Consider the following 15,997-nt stretch of genomic DNA (forward strand, 5'->3'; position numbering starts at 1 on the left):
AGTGGTAAATGTGATTTTAATAAAGTTTCTGTGATATGCTTCTAAAATATTTTGGTGTCACTTGATTTAAAAGAAAACTAGGGGTGCCTGGGTGGCTCAGTCGGTTGAGCAACCGACTCCAGCTCAGGTCATGATCTCACGGTTTGTGAGTTCGAGCCCCGTATCGGGCTCTGTGCTGACAGCTCAGAGCCTGGAGCCTGCTTCAGATTCTGTGTCTCCTTCTCTCTCTGCCCCTCCCCCTCTCATGCTCTGTCTCTCTCTGTCTTGGAAATAAAACATTAAAAAATTTTTTTTTAAAAACTAATAAAATTAGTGGTCTTATCATCGACGTTTTTAAAAACCTCAGCTTCTAAATTCTAATAAAAAGGTATGTGCTATTAGGAAAAATTACAAAATCTTCATCTCTGGAGATCTTCAGGAAGAGAAGCAGCATATTATTTCTCCTGGAAAGTTTAAATCAGAGAGCTGAGCAGAAAGATCAGTTCAAGCTATCTGTTCAACAGAGCCACATCTGGTCCCAAAACTCATCTGTTGGGTGTCGTGGAATTCACTTAATGTTTCTGGAATATCAGCTTCCTCATTGATCAAGGAAAGGAGACTGACTGCATGATCTCTAAAATCCCTGTCAGCATTAGGACTCTTCTCAACAATGAATCCAGAGGTCACTATGGGATTCCTGCTCACCATTTTCAAAGCATGCTTACTTCTCACCATCCTTTACATCTGCTGTAAAGAAGTTTACTGACAGTCTTCCACAAAACCTCCTTACCCAGGCTGTTTTCCCCTTGAGCTTCCATAAATTTATTCCTTCCCCACAACCACCTCCTCCCAATGCTTCTGTGTACATATCCTCTTCAGCCTGTTCAGTGTCCACTGAGAAACCAGATGAAGGAGAAAACCATCCTCTCCCCATGTCTTCAACTCCAGGGTCCATTTTAACCGCTAGAGTCGTTAACAGACACATATGTTAAACCTGGAAATAGTACATAGCAAAATGAATGTGCCATTTAACTTGATGTCAAAAGTAACAAAAATGATCTATAACACAATTATTTGTAAAAGCACCTGCTGACTGGTTATGTTTTTTTGTTTGTTTTAACTAGGGGTAAATCGGGACAGGATCCTTAACTAGGATGAATTTTATTTCATTTTCCGATTGAGGATTAACTAAAACATCTTCAGCTTTATCCCAGGGATGTATGTGACTGTAGGAAATTAATTTTGGTTTCTGTGACATAGGTTGCTTATCTCTAAAAGAGAACAATAATCACGTGTTCAAAGAACTGTGACCCCACCAGAAAGGCTCAATAAAAGTATAAACTATTGGCAGCTCTTCCTGCCTATGGGTCCTGTCCCCGTGCTTTAATAAAATCATCTTTAGGGGCGCCTGGGTGGCGCAGTCGGTTAAGCGTCCGACTTCAGCCAGGTCACGATCTCGCGGTCCATGAGTTCGAGCCCGGCGTCGGGCTCTGGGCTGATGGCTCAGAGCCTGGAGCCTGTTTCCGATTCTGTGTCTCCCTCTCTCTCTGCCCCTCCCCCGTTCATGCTCTGTCTCTCTCTGTCCCAAAAATAAATAAACGTTGAAAAAAAAAAAAAAATCTTTAAAAAAATAAAATCATCTTTTTACACCAAAAAAACCCAAAACAGTATAAACTAGCAAATTTCAAATCTCTCACAGTAAAAGCAGAGATATCAATAACAGTGTCGAGGCAAAATTTTACAGAGGTGGGAGTTTTGAAAAAACAAAAAAGAAAAAATGAAAGAATCCCCCACTGCTGGCAAACACAGAGTATTTTTGCTTTTCACGTGCTAATACAAGCCAATCTGGGAGCTAGTTTTATGGTCAGCCCAACTCTTTCAATTACTCAAGGAGAAAAGGTACCTCCCCCCTTTACAAGTAAGTAGCATCTGTGGGGTGCCTGGATGGCTTAGTCAGTTAAGCATCCAACTCTTGATTTTGGCTCAGGTCATGATCTCACAGTTCATGAGACTGAGCCCCACAGTGGGTTCTGTGCTGACAGGGCAAAGCTTACTTGGGATCCTCTCTCTCTCTCTCTCTCTCTCTCTCTCCCTCTCTCTCTCTCTCTCCCTCTCTCTCTCTCTCTGCCCCTCCCCTGCTTGCTCTCTCTCTCTCTTTAAAAATAAATAAATAAAGTAGCACCTGTAAGTCACCAACAGGTAAATTAAGATCTTTGATTGCTCTTTTAGAGAAAAACCTCTTTTCTGGGAAGTTAGAGCACAGTTTCCCAGCACTACCAGTTAAGAGCATATAAGCTGTGCAGGCAGGCAGACCTTAGTTCTACTACTGTTACACCAATACCATTAAATACGGTGGGCTGGATCACTATGGATTCCTCTATTGGGCGCACCAGCTTCACCTGTGTGAACCTTTTCAGCAAGTCTGAGCTCCTCCCTCTTCTTTCTCAACGAAGCTGCTCCAGGCAGCCTTTGACGGGGCAGCCTGCAGTGCGTGCTCTTAGCCCTTCTCCTCACCATCTTATTCCCACCCCCATCCCTCCAGCCAGAGGCCCTTCCTCAATCCAAGCTCAGCCTGAGTCCCTTTCTAGTATGCCTCAGTAAACAAATACAGTTACAAATGTGAAATAATCTAGGAAGTATCAGCCTTCCTGAGTGTGCCCAATGACTACAACAGAACAATTAATACCCTAAGAAAATCCGGCTACACTTCTGACAAATCCTGTCCTATCCCAGGTCTCCCAGATCTTTGAGGAACAAGCAAGTGTGACAATATTTACATCTTATGGCAATCAGTAACATCAAACAAAACAGCCCTCCAGAAGCTAATGCAAGTGCCACAGGGAGTCACACTGAGAATGCTGTACTTCCTTTCTGGAAGCGACAGCTGATGGGCAATCGCGATTTCTCCAGCTGCTAACAAGAAACCCTACAATGAAGGATATTTTCAAAGCACCCACCTTATTGAGGACATCTCGCTGGCAGCCAAGATACAGATTGGGAAGAATTCGGGTTGGCCCAATGTTGGCAACAGGAAGGCAAGGCTGAGAAATGCAGGTAGGGACTACAGCAGATTTTCCTTCACAGAGGCCAGGGAAACAACGGGAGAACTCCGCAAACCCACCTAAAAATACACATAAAATTACTATGCCATGCACTAGGATAAAAATCAGCCTTTCGTTGACTGCTCAAATATAACTCTAACTGGTTAAAAAAAAAAAAAAAGGTCAAATCCCACAGATGCAAGTGGACAGCACTACACACGTACTCCTGTCCACAGCTGTCCACCACGGAGCCTGGCATACAGCCTGGCAGTGAGCCTTGGCTTTAGGGCCACGATGGGGAGCCGTACCCCTGAGGACACCTAACTGGACCCGTCTCTTTCTCCCTCTCTCCAACCTCACCTACCCTACATTTCCTCCCTGCCCCCAGTCTCCCAAATGAATACTCTCCTATGGAACTTAAAGAGTATTTAAAATAAGTAGCAAACAGGGGCACCTGGGTGGCTCAGTCAGTTAAGCACCTGACTCTTGATTTTGGCTCAGGTCATGATCTCATGGGTTCATGAGATCAAGCCCCACACTGGGCTCTGCACTGACAGCATAGAGACTGCTTGGGATTCTGTCTCTCCTTTCTCTGCTTCTTCCATGCTGGCATGCACATGCTCACTCACATGCTCGCTCTCTCTCTCTCTCAAAATAAATAAATATTTTAAAATAAAAAAATAAAAAAAGTAGCAAATAAGCCAAGACAACTATTCAGAGAGGTGAAATGGGGATATAAAAACAAAACAAAAACAACCATGAACTGAGGCCAGATGTTATTTCTTCAAAATAAAATTGATCAAGTTAAAAATGCTAGAGTTAAATTTCAATCTTCCTACTATGTAGGTTTTTTATGTCAAAGGGATCACAGACATATGCGCCCCTACTCTTGCAAATATTCTCCACATCAAGTCCTTGAAATTCCTGGACAGTTAATCAAGGTTCCTATAATTACCAGTGACTCCTGGGATCCACTGTTCATTTTGCTGAGCACTATGAAGAAGTGGTGACAGACCCTAATTTCTTAGGGTACATGAAGGCCTTGTGGCAAGATTCCTACACCCAGAAGAATCCCGTTTTTCCTAGTCCAGTCCTTACTATGATCTGCTCTGTGACCTTCATTAAATCACCATCTTGCCATTTCTTAATGACAAGACATCTACCCAACCATTGGAGGCACCCTCACCCCCTCTGAAAAAGAAAAAATGAATATGGTCTTCCCTGGGTCTTCCAATATAAATATTCCTTGCTATTCAAATCCAAACCCAGAATCTAAAGATTCTGATAAATTTTCAGAGAAATCTTCTGCTAGCCAAACTCTCATTACTCACCAAGTTCAAAGTCAGGAAGCAAAGAGATTTGGATCACAGGAAATACTTGTATATTTTTAGTACTATTTAATTAAAAAACAATTAACATGTTATTAGGACAGGGCAGCCCCACTTTTACCTCTTTAATCAAGCCCTAAACAAGATCTTAAAATCTCACTGAACATTTATCCAGTTCTTTGAGTTACATTCTGTTAGTCTTTAGTCCACTTCCAGAAGCAACTAAAACATGTCCTCAAAAACTGCAGACATGCAGGGAGCTGGGAGGGGAGAGTATGTCATCCCTTATTATCCCCCGTAGTATGTTCAACTGAAGTTGAATCTGCTGGACTCCTGTGTCTACTGTCTGTACTCAGTACAGGTTCCACAATGCAGCAAGCTAGGATGGCAAGGGGCCTGTGACAGCTATGGTACCCAGAAAATGCTGAAGTGTCATTCCTAGCCTCCACCTAAGTGTCTGTGCAGTTTTTACTCATCAGCAGTTCTTAAGGTAACCTGATGGAAAGGTAGGCAGTTCCATTACAGAAATCCCATACTCCTTCATGTGATAGATGAGGCCCTCAGGACGTGTTCCTGTATAGTTCCATGGCTTCATTACTTACCATTTCCAAGCACGGCCTCCAGCCACACAAAACCCACTTTCATTTCACACTCTGATGCTGTTCTCTTATTCAGGATTATCACCACCACTACCATGCCCTGTGCATGCACACGCAGCAAGCAAAACACAGACAAGCCCCAAGACTGACGGCAGAGAAAGAGCACAGGTTGAGTTCAGATACATTTAGGACCCAGCCTCACCTGGGAGGCCTTCCTCCACCCTGGATCTGCAGCTATTTGTTTAGCTACATCTTGTTAGGATTCGCCAGAGACACAAAGCGAAAAAAGCAATGCTCTAAGGTTACATTTCCCAAAGTGTGCTCCAAAGCACTAGGGTCCTACAGGAAGTTGACAGACAAGATACTGGTCCAAAGAGTAAGAGAAATACTGCGTATCATATTTCCCTGGGAGAATCACAGCACATATTAGCATATTAAAGACTCCAAGGAAATGAGTTTAATGTAACTCAAATAAGTTTCCCAAACCATTCCCCCCACTGCCTAAAATCTATTTATAGTAAGGGCAACTCACAGTTGAGGAAATGTTACACAAGGGCCATTGCAAGTACTGAAATGGAGCCAGTCACAATTCCTACACCTATGCTCACAGAGCATAACCCACAGGGAACCTCAAGAAAGCGGTCAACCTACCTTGGCCTATGTATAAGAGTGTCAATGATTAGTATTTATAATTTGTTTCTGTTAGTGTTCCGTTCCTTTTCAGTCTAAGTGCATAACACAGTTATTTAAGGTGAGGTGTGTTGTTTCCCCCCCCCCCCCCCGAAAGTAGTTCTTCTAACAGTAAGTGTTAAAGGGTCTCATCGTTCTTTATCTACCTTACACCTACCCAACATAATAACTGACAGGCACTATTCTGATTACAATTTAATTGTAGGAGTTTAAATATTAATAAGCTTCTGTTAACTTCTCTGGGTCCGGTATTTCTCCACAGAGCTGTTCTCAGATTTTTTTTCTATCGTGGCTCTAATACAGTTCATGTAATAGCCTCTCATTTAAATCTAACAGAACAATATTTCAGTAAATATTCTCAGAGAAAAGAGAAACAATCCAAGGAAACTCCAGTTGAATTCCATTTTAAATTTATAAGTAATCAGATAAACAAATAATACAAGTAATCAAAGAATTACTTAACAATAATTGTTAACGTTAGCAAACACTAATGTTTGGTAAGCGACAAACATTGCTCTAAGCACTTTAAAAGTATTTATTCAATCTTTGTAACTATGAGGTAGGTGCTATCATTATTCCCATTTTACAAATAAGAAAACAGAGGTTCAGAAAAACATAGGGTAATAACTGGCAGAATTAGGATATGAGCCCCAGCAGTCTGGCCCTAGAGACTATACACTCAATGGCTGTGCTATATCATCACTTCTTCAAATACTACGAGATTAACTCCCTCTTAGGATACGGGGACAGCCTTGCTGATTTCTATGGGGTCCTGCCCTCACTAGCCGTGACCAGTCAGGTCTCAATACCAGGCTGAAAATGGCCATGGGCCTCTCCCAAACTGATGGCAGAGCCTCATTTCCCCAAAGCTACATGGTCAAAAGCTTCAATGTGGGAGAAAAAAAAAGGGCAAGAGGTCTGACATAACCAGAGACACAAGAAACTCTAAATGCACTTTGCATGAAACCAGTAACAGAATTGACAGATGAATTAGTTAAAGTATAAATACAGTCACTGGTTTGTTCAGGATCACAGTGTGCAAGGTGGTTGTGAAACTGAAAGCTGTCTTGAGGACTTTCAGGCCATCCTCCACAAAGCAACTCTCAGAGGGGACACAATTTGGCAAAAACCACAGAGTCAGTCACTGTTGGCTGTTTGAGGTCTGGCCTTATCACTAATTACTACCATGATCCTAAATCACTTTTAACTTTTGAGTATCTCAAAAGTGAGTGTGGCTCTAGAAAATTCTAAGAGAACAGAAATAAGAGCAGGAAACCAGTTTTTAACCTCAAAACAAAACAAAAAAGCCAAACAAAAACAGCAATAACACACGGTAAGAACACATTATAAAACAAAAAGAAATCTTTTTTACCTATCTTTTCAATGAATCTCTGGCACAAACCTGAACAGCCTTAAAATACTGAACAGATTTCACTAAAATCAGAGCATACAGTGCTCAGTCTTGACTGAGATGTCCCAAACCATAGTTGCTTCCAGGAAACACGACCTGAGCCAAAGAGTACATTTTCCCTGATCTTTATCTAGGACAATGTTCCACTCTGCTAACACCCTCCTTCATTGACAGTTTTTTCCATTCAATGACCTTTCATTCATCGTTGTACTCTAGTGACCTCAGTTTTATTTCATTAATTAACAACAGATGAGACACTGCCTGATTTCCCCGAACTCTTGAAAAACTATCTGTGGCCTCATCAGCAACTCAGTTTTGAAATATGTCTAAAATGTCCTTCTTCCTCTTACAAACCAGATCTAATAGGAAGAAAAATACAATTCATCTACGCAAACTTTTCGTTACAAATGGCTGACAGATACAAAACCCATCTTATTGGCCCTGTCACAACCCTCCATGGTCCCACAGACTCCATGTTAGATTCCATTACAAGAAGATGCAACATTGGCACATTATCCTCCTCTGTTGAAAATGTTTTAAAATACCTTTTAAAGTTGTTAAGGATTTAACTCACCATCCAATCTCACCAAATTTCTATCGCTAGATTTTACATTATCACCTGGGAATGTAGAAAATGGAAAGTCGTATAATCCATATGAGCTTCCCTAAGACAGACCTGAGTCTGAATGGTGGCTTCCACTCTTCCCTGTATGCTGGAACACTTGCTTTTAAGAGAAAGGAAGACATAAGGGGCACCTGGGTGGCTTGGTTGGTTGAGTGTCCGAATTTGGCTCAGGTCATGATCTCACAGTTTGTGAGTTCAGGCCCCACATCGGGCTCTGTGCTGACAGCTTGGAGCCTGGAGCCTGCTTTGGATTCTGTGTCTCCCTCTCTCTCTGCCAACCCCCCCCCCCCCACCCAAGCTCATGCTTGCACTCTGTCTCTGTCAAAAATAAATAAACTTAAAAAAAAAAAAAAAAAAGAGGAAGGAAGACATTCATGCAGATGCACCTGGCCTGCAGAGAAACGCAGACAAGGAGACCAGAGGGTAGACATGCAGATTTGGACTCTACAGATCTGGATGGACAGGCAGTCAAACTACAATTTCTGTTAGTCTTCCACAAGTCCAGCCAGTAGAATGCAGGTTTATACATAAAAATGTACACATTACTTTGGACACAGAAAACATCTGGTGTAGCTTAAAGGCATTCATAATTATGTATCACCTTATTCTAATTCAGCCAAAAAAACTTCTTCCTTAAGTGACCTACCTCCACAATTCTAGTCACAAATACCACGTAAAAAGTCAATGTGAACTATCATTTAATTTTCAGAGAAGAAAAAAATCTGCCAAGTAAAATAAAATACATATAACTCTACTAAACAATTCCAATTAGTCACTCTTTCCTCTTCCCTCTGACCCTTGCCACCAGTTTTTTTCTTAACAAGGAATATTTGTAATAAAACAAAAGTAGCACTTTACTACAGCTTAGTGATGTTACATTAATGTTTAAGCCTCAAATTCTAAAAATGGATTCCCTAGTCTTTCTAACTAGAGACGAAGGTCAATTCCATCACTGTTAAGAGCGTTCCCTGCAGGGAGAAAGGCAGGACTTCTTCACTTCCGGCCACTCATTAGAGCACTATCAGCAGAGCCGCCCAGGGTGGGAAGAGTTACAGGCAGCTCCCTCTCATATTCTGAATGGATTCCACAGCTCTACATAGAAACAGTGCTTATACAAAGCTCTACTTCAAGACAGACTTTTCTAAAAAGTCAATGCAAATTAATTTTTATATTAAATTTTCAGAGTTAATATAGCTTCAGTTTTTAAATATAGTCTTCATGCAGTTCAACCTTTGTAAAACAAAGACTCCATTTTTGTGACATAATACAACCCATTCACTTCCTTATTCCAGAATGCATATGAAGGATTTAAGTGAAGTATACCTGCACCTGTAGAGAACATTTCTCTCCGTACTGAAAATAAAATCTGCTACTTTGCTATTGCACAAAGTAGGCAACCCTAATATTAAAAACTAAATTTCTGGGGCTCCTCGGTGGCTCAGTTGGTTAAACATCCAACTTCAGCTCAGATCATGATCTCCAGGCTCGTGAGTTCAAGCCCCGCATCAGGCTCTGTGCTGACAGCTCAGAGCCTGGAGCCTGCTTTGGATTCTGTCTCCCTCTCTCTCCACCCCTCCCCCACTCACTCTGTCTCTGTCTCTCTCAAAAATAAACACTAAAAAAAGTTATAAAAAAAATTAAATTGCTGAAATGTATGTTTCAATTGTTGAAATGTTATTTTGATAATAAATATACATTTCACTTCACAGTGAAGTGACTGATTCAGGCAAACTTTGTTCTCTAGCCACTCACAAAAAGACTCAATTCTTCCAGGGTCAGCAGACTATACACACGGAGAGTTGAAGCTAGTTAAATAAAATGAACAAGAAAATGAAGGCACCATAATTTCACACCCCTAAAGAAAGCAAACAAAAATAAGTAGCTGTACTATTCCAATGTATATAGGTTCGTCTGGGTAAGCCAAGCCACACATGATTGATAAATCATTTCTGAGAGGGTAGAGACCATGGCATATTTTTCTGAACAACCTTAGCAGCATTCCTTCTTTGTCTTATTTAGCCAATCCTCCATGGAGCAGCACTGACGAGAAAAATCCCTAAATAATACAAGGCATTAACTTTAAGCTCTTATCCCATTCACTCTGTGTCCACCAGAGCACAGACCAAGAGGAAAGCGGACAGGTATGCACTGCTGTGGAGACCATCCAGGAAGCCCAAGAAGTAGCCTATGTCTCACAAAACTTGCCCATAAATGACACCTCCAAAAAAGCTTACTCTGCATCACTCTATCACCTCGCCCAATCAGGGAATGAAAGATTCTATCTAATCTAATTTGGGGATTAATACACTTATCGCCTAGACAAAAAAAGAATTTTAAAGTTTCAAAGTACTAGCAGGAAAAAAAAACCCAAATACTATAATAATGCAATTCTTTTGATTCAGAATGTCTAGATCTCATTATTCCCCAAGAACTAGATCTAGATCAATTAGCAAAATTCAGAAGTATTGTTTAGTAAAGAACTCTCAGAAGATGTAGAGTGATACCTATTTTACTGATCTTTCAAATTGGCAATAGAGAGCCACACCCAGAAACTCCTCTTAAAACACCCATGACACACAGCGAGGACTCCTAATAAATGCCCTCAAAGATTTTTCTAAAGAGTGCAACCAGAATAACCAAACAAAAGGAATATGGCCAGAATCCACCACTCACTGAGTAAAATCAACAAGTTCTGTAAGAGGGAAGCCAGATTCACAGAGGCAGCCCTGACTGATCCTGCAGTAATGTTAAGGGATGAAGACAACAGCAAGCAAGCAGTGTCCGGGGACTTCCTGAGAAGTAAGAATTTAGGATGCCTCGTCAGCATGGATAGGAAGGTTATTTAAGAAACTGTATTTGCTCATTTCACCTGAAAATAAAGATCTCCAAGTTTGTACTGTTTGATGTCCCCAGATCCAATCTAACACTTTCAACTCCCTTTGGTCATGTTTACTTGAAAGACTTACTAACACCTTTAAAATAAAGTCAAAGCCAACGCCTCCCTCGCTTTCCTTCCGCATCCCCATCCATGGTAGCCCCAGCCTCCTGGTCAGCTCAGCAACATCCAGTTGCTATGCCAACACACTGACTTTCCTTTCAGTCTCTCCTACTGTCCTGCCTTTCCATTCTCCTGCCGCCCCCTGGTCCAGGACCTTCATACCTCACTCAGATAAATTCAGTAACAGCTCTCTCTCTGATCCACTTGTTCTGTTCCCAACTCATGTCCAATCTGCTGCCAGATGAAGCATCTTAAAATAAGGTTTTGATGTAATCTCTGCTCCCAAATATCCACAGGATAAAATCTACGATTGTGAGCAGACATTCAAGACGCTTCCTAATCTAATCCCAATCTATTGTCCAATCTGATTTTCCATGCCACCACCCTACATGTAAAAGGAAAAATCAGTCTTCTCTTTTCCTAACACACCCTTGTTTTCCAATCTTGAGCCTTTGGCAATCCAGTCTCCCCAATCCATTTTGTATTTCCTTCCAAACCATAGGCTAGCCCAGGTCATACCTCTTCTACAGAAGTCTACCAAGGATTTTTTTTTTTTTTTTTTTACCATAACTAATAAAATACATTTCACATCAAAACCTTCTGAACACACAGGTGACACCAGTGGCAGCCAGACAGACAGCTCTGACAGAGCTCTGGAGAGCTGGCCAGGGGTCTTAGGTTGATGCTGGGGGGCCAGGTCCCAGAAACAAATTTCAGGATGCTATCTTCCCTTACTGAGTTGCTCTCCAACAGTTTCAATACTCTTCTGTTGCTTTAAAAAAAAAAAAAAAAAAAAAAAAAAAAATCTTTCCTGACCAGTATATATGGTCCTGCCAACTTAGAAATTTCATAAAATTTATGGCAACCATCTGGCAGTAAGTATTTGCCACTGACTTGGTAAGTATGAATTATCTTTGTGTGTGTGTGGTGACCTCTATTTCTCCAGCTTTACTACACTGTGAACTACTTGTGGATAAGAATTATGTCTCACACTCCTTTGTAATCCCCTCAGCATTTAGCACAGTGCTTGGCACATAACTGAAATTCAATAAATGTTTACTGAATCCTTCCTTGTTACAATGAATAGCTGTTGATGGACACAAGTCTTGTATATTTTTGGTGCTCAAAAGGATTTCCTGATTCCATTCAAAGCCTAAAGCTATGCTGGCATGGGCGGGGGCCCAGAATCTGCTTCCTATTCTTGGACCACAATGCCCTAGAAGACTCTCAGGGTGACAGAGGCAGCACAGGGCAAGAAAAACTTTTTTCTGCTACTACAGAAAAAAATGTAGAATCAATGAGTGCTACTCTGGTCATTGACAAACAATACTGAATCCTTACTGTGCTTCCTCCATACCCAATCTTTAGTGTGCTTCTGACTCTACATGAAAAGTAGAGAGAAAAAATTTTTTCTGATGTCCATAAGTGGCTCAGAACTCCATATGATCCAGAGAGCCCAATCATACCTGCAGGGGTCAGAATTCCAATAATGACTTGGAAGGTCCAATAATACCCCCGGGCTCAGGGTATCAGGGCACGTCCCTTAGGAAATTAATCAGACGAACTACAATTAGGACCTAGATAAGGATGAAGTGGCTGCTGGGCAGGTTTTACAGTGATCATCAAAGCAATGGGTGAAGTGAGATTATAAATCGGGAGATAACTCTATGAGTCAAGAGGAAAAAGGGGTATGAGTCTGGTCTCAAGAGAATGACTCTTAAAAATCAAATTTGACTAACTTATAAACTGTCTATGAATCACCATATAACTCATCTCTCATGCCATTCTACGTGAAGCTCCAAGCCTTCTGAGCTACCCTGTAGAAGGCTCTCCCAGGGACTACTTCTGTGTATTTCACTCTATCAACAGTCTTCTTGGCCAACTGCACAGCCTCCCTGGAGACTTCACAAAGTGGTCAGGAAGAAAGGGATATCTGTTCAGTCAACCAAACAACACTAGAGGCTACTGGAATCACACTTAAGTTAAAGAGATTTAGTGAGCACCTACTGTGAGCAGGACATGGCACTAGGTGAAACAGAGGCCCTTTCTGGAATGGAGAGTTTAGTGGGACAAATGCTAACCAAATAATTAGATAAATAATTAACTAATTATAGGCAGGTGGCCAAAGGAATGTGTATCACAGAGAAAACCAACTTTGCCTAGTGGCTAGGGAAGGCTTGACAAATACACTGACTCCAGCAGGAAATATGAAGGGAGTGGAGGACAGGAGGAGAGGGCGTCTGTGAAGGCCCAGAGAGACTGCCACCACAGGTTTACAGCACCTGAGAGGAGGCCTACAGAAGTGAGATGGAATGAGGACTTACATGGCATGAGATGAAGTTGGAGAGGCAGACAGGAGCAGCCATTACAGGGCCTTGTGAGTCAGTTATGGATTTGGGAATTTATATGAAAAGCAATGATGCATATTAGACCAGGGAGTTATATAAATCTGGATTACATTAAAATATAAAAGTACAACTTTGGCTCCACTGCGACTGAGGGATTCTGGGGGACACAGCAGAGGACAGGAGAAGACTAGTTAAGAGGCTCTTGGAGCCCTCGGAGAGAGGGAAGTCTTGGCTTGAGAGCTGGTGGCAGAAGAGGAGGAGAGCAGATGCTCCGTGAGGTCAGAGGACCTGGTGAGTGAGAGGTGGCAGAGGCTGCAGCCAAATCCCTGAAGGCTCACACATTTGTCCTCCTGGTTTAAAGGGCTTGTGTCATTTGATTTCATTTTTTCTCAACTCTCACTTCTCCCCTTTGCAAAAGAAATCCACTCTAGTCCCCCCACTACCCTCTTCAAGTCGATGTTCAGTCCTGACATTTTGAATCATGTTTCTCCCCCCTCAATCAGAATGCCAGGGTCTGACCCCCACCAAATCTTACTCCTCTTCCCAGGTTCAACTACAATCCCATTGCCATAATCAAATCTTCCCCAACCTCCACAGATGACATTCCATCACCCCGATCACCACATCACATGGTACAGCGCATGATCATGTGCTCCTCTCTTTCACCTACTCTAGGCATGTTTCCCCAAATTAATCATTAGGTTCTCAAGGGCAGGGCTGAGTCTTTTGCTTTTCTGGTAGCTCAGCCCTGGGCCCAAACACAAAAGTGCCTGTGAAACACTGAGAAGTTAGACTGGATGAAAAGTCCTGGATCTGGCACTTCTCCAGAACCACAGGTGACATGACCAGGGCCAGGGAAAATGGAGGCCACCAATGTCATCTAGGGTGCTGTCACTTGGCTTGTGCAAACTGTCAGGATGAGTAACCAAGGAACTATCTTTTTTTAGAAAAAAATTTTTTTTAATTTTTTTTCAACGTTTATTTATTTTTGGGACAGAGAGAGACAGAGCATGAACGGGGGAGGGGCAGAGAGAGAGGGAGACACAGAATTGGAAACAGTCTCCAGGCTCTGAGCCATCAGCCCAGAGCCTGACGCGGGGCTTGAACTCACGGACCGTGAGATCGTGACCTGGCTGAAGCCGGACGCTTAACCGACTGCGCCACCCAGGCGCCCCGGAACTATCTTTTTTTAAAAAGACACAGACATAGGCATCATGTCTTAGGCATGGTAGCTGGGCAGTGGCATAAACTGGCTTACCACACTGGCAGGCAGCAACTGCAGAAAGACAATCCAGTTTGGACCGCCTCACGCAAACGGAGGCTCAGAAGCTCAGCAACCAGTGGGCAAAACAGCACCTATACATAGTCTATTTTCAGTGGCTCTCAGTCACTGCAGCTTTTTAAACTCAAGAACAGCCAGTTCCTGAGTAACTATAGTACTTTTCCTGAGATCCATTCATTTCAGTCTTTTACCAACAACTGCAGGATTTGAAGTGGAGTGACTAAAGATTCTCCTCTCTAGACAAAAGGACCGAAGAAATGCCAAACTAGGTAACAGAACTGTGCACAGCAAAATCCGTAACCAGCAAGATAAGGCTTCCACTATACCTCCATTAGGAAGGACGGGTATTGATTCCATGAAACCAAAGCCATATGTTTATTATACAGATCTATTGACTAAATCCAGATCTCTGTTAAATTGAAAAACCATAGTGCCCAACACGTTTTTACTTACTCCTAGTTCTAATTAGACTAGCAAATCTAACTCAAAACAAAGAAATGTGTATTTGGCCTTTAACCAAAGCCAACATTAATCTGTGTTCAGAGACAAAATGTTCATAAAAGCCCTTAGCACTTTACTAACATTGTCCCTAACAGTAAATGCCTAATAAATGGTATCTTCTACCATTATTCAAGCTATATATACTTCAGCACAAAACAGAGTAGTTACACTTTTGATGATCCCCCTGCTAAAATAATGTAATGCTTTAAAAATTTCTATATAGAGTATATTTGTATACATTGCTTCATTCCATAAAATGTGAATAAGAATAGGACTCTGAAATCCACAAAGAGTCTGAGGAAGAGCTACCAATAAAAGAGCCTTTCAAGATAAGGCTGATCTGAAATGGGAGCCCCTGATTCAGTTCAGCCTCCTGATGAAATTCCAGAAGACTCTGGAATTATTGCAGATATGGGCCTGGGGAACATAGTGAGAGTGAGAGCTTGGGAGACCCACTCAAGGCTCTGTTACTTTCCTCATTTGTAAATGAAAGGGCTGAAGTCCATGACTCCTTCATGGTGTTTTGCTGTAGGGCTGGTTATCCTGTGCCTCATCACAGGACAGGAAGGAGTGATGCAGAATTAATCAACTGTCATGGGCCCCTTTTGCTTTTACTCAGAATTACAACACAGAAGAAAGAGAAGGAAATAACAGAACCGTATTTCTCATCTGTAGGCTGATCTTTATTTGTACTAATGACCCATTTATTCTCTTTTCCCTATGTTACCAAGAAATGAAAGTCCAAATTCAGTATTTTTCCTTTTTTCCTTCTATATTTATGTTCAGTCTGGCACCCTCAGAAATATAATAGACAAAAAGCAAGTAGAATAAAGTGATACACAGTGAATAAGTAAAGGCCAAGACACAAGATTATTTTTTATTTTTAAGTTTATTTTGTGAGAGACAGAGAGCACGAGCTGGGGAGGGGCAGAGAGAGAGAGAAACAGAGAGACAGAGAATCCCAAGCAGGCCCTGTGCTGTCAGCCCGACAAGGGGCTCAAACTCATGAACCATGAGACCATGACCTGAGCCGAAACCAAGAGTCATCGCTTAACAGACTGAGCCACGCAGGCAACCCCAATATTTTTTAAAGAAAACGAGTTTTCTGAACATTACCTACCAAGACCAAAAACTTGATTATTTGTTTTCTAACTCATAATGATAACAGTTTTTTAAAAAGACTGATATCGAAGAT

General features: G+C 41.8%; 1 protein-coding gene across 13 annotated transcripts in view; it reads right to left on the reverse strand.

The window, feature by feature from the left end:
• The window catches only part of DUSP16 (dual specificity phosphatase 16), a 90,191-nt gene that overhangs the window by 23,900 nt on the left and 50,294 nt on the right, over positions 1 to 15,997 (reverse strand). For all 13 annotated transcript variants that reach the window (XM_047865364.1, XM_047865366.1, XM_047865365.1 and 10 more), the window contains one exon: positions 2,937 to 3,100. In XM_047865364.1, coding sequence (XP_047721320.1) covers positions 2,937 to 3,100 — 164 coding nt within the window. The remainder of the gene's footprint in view (positions 1 to 2,936; positions 3,101 to 15,997) is intronic.

This window comes from Prionailurus viverrinus, chromosome B4 (assembly GCF_022837055.1).
Source record: "Prionailurus viverrinus isolate Anna chromosome B4, UM_Priviv_1.0, whole genome shotgun sequence".
Classification (NCBI taxonomy): Eukaryota; Metazoa; Chordata; class Mammalia; order Carnivora; family Felidae; genus Prionailurus; species Prionailurus viverrinus.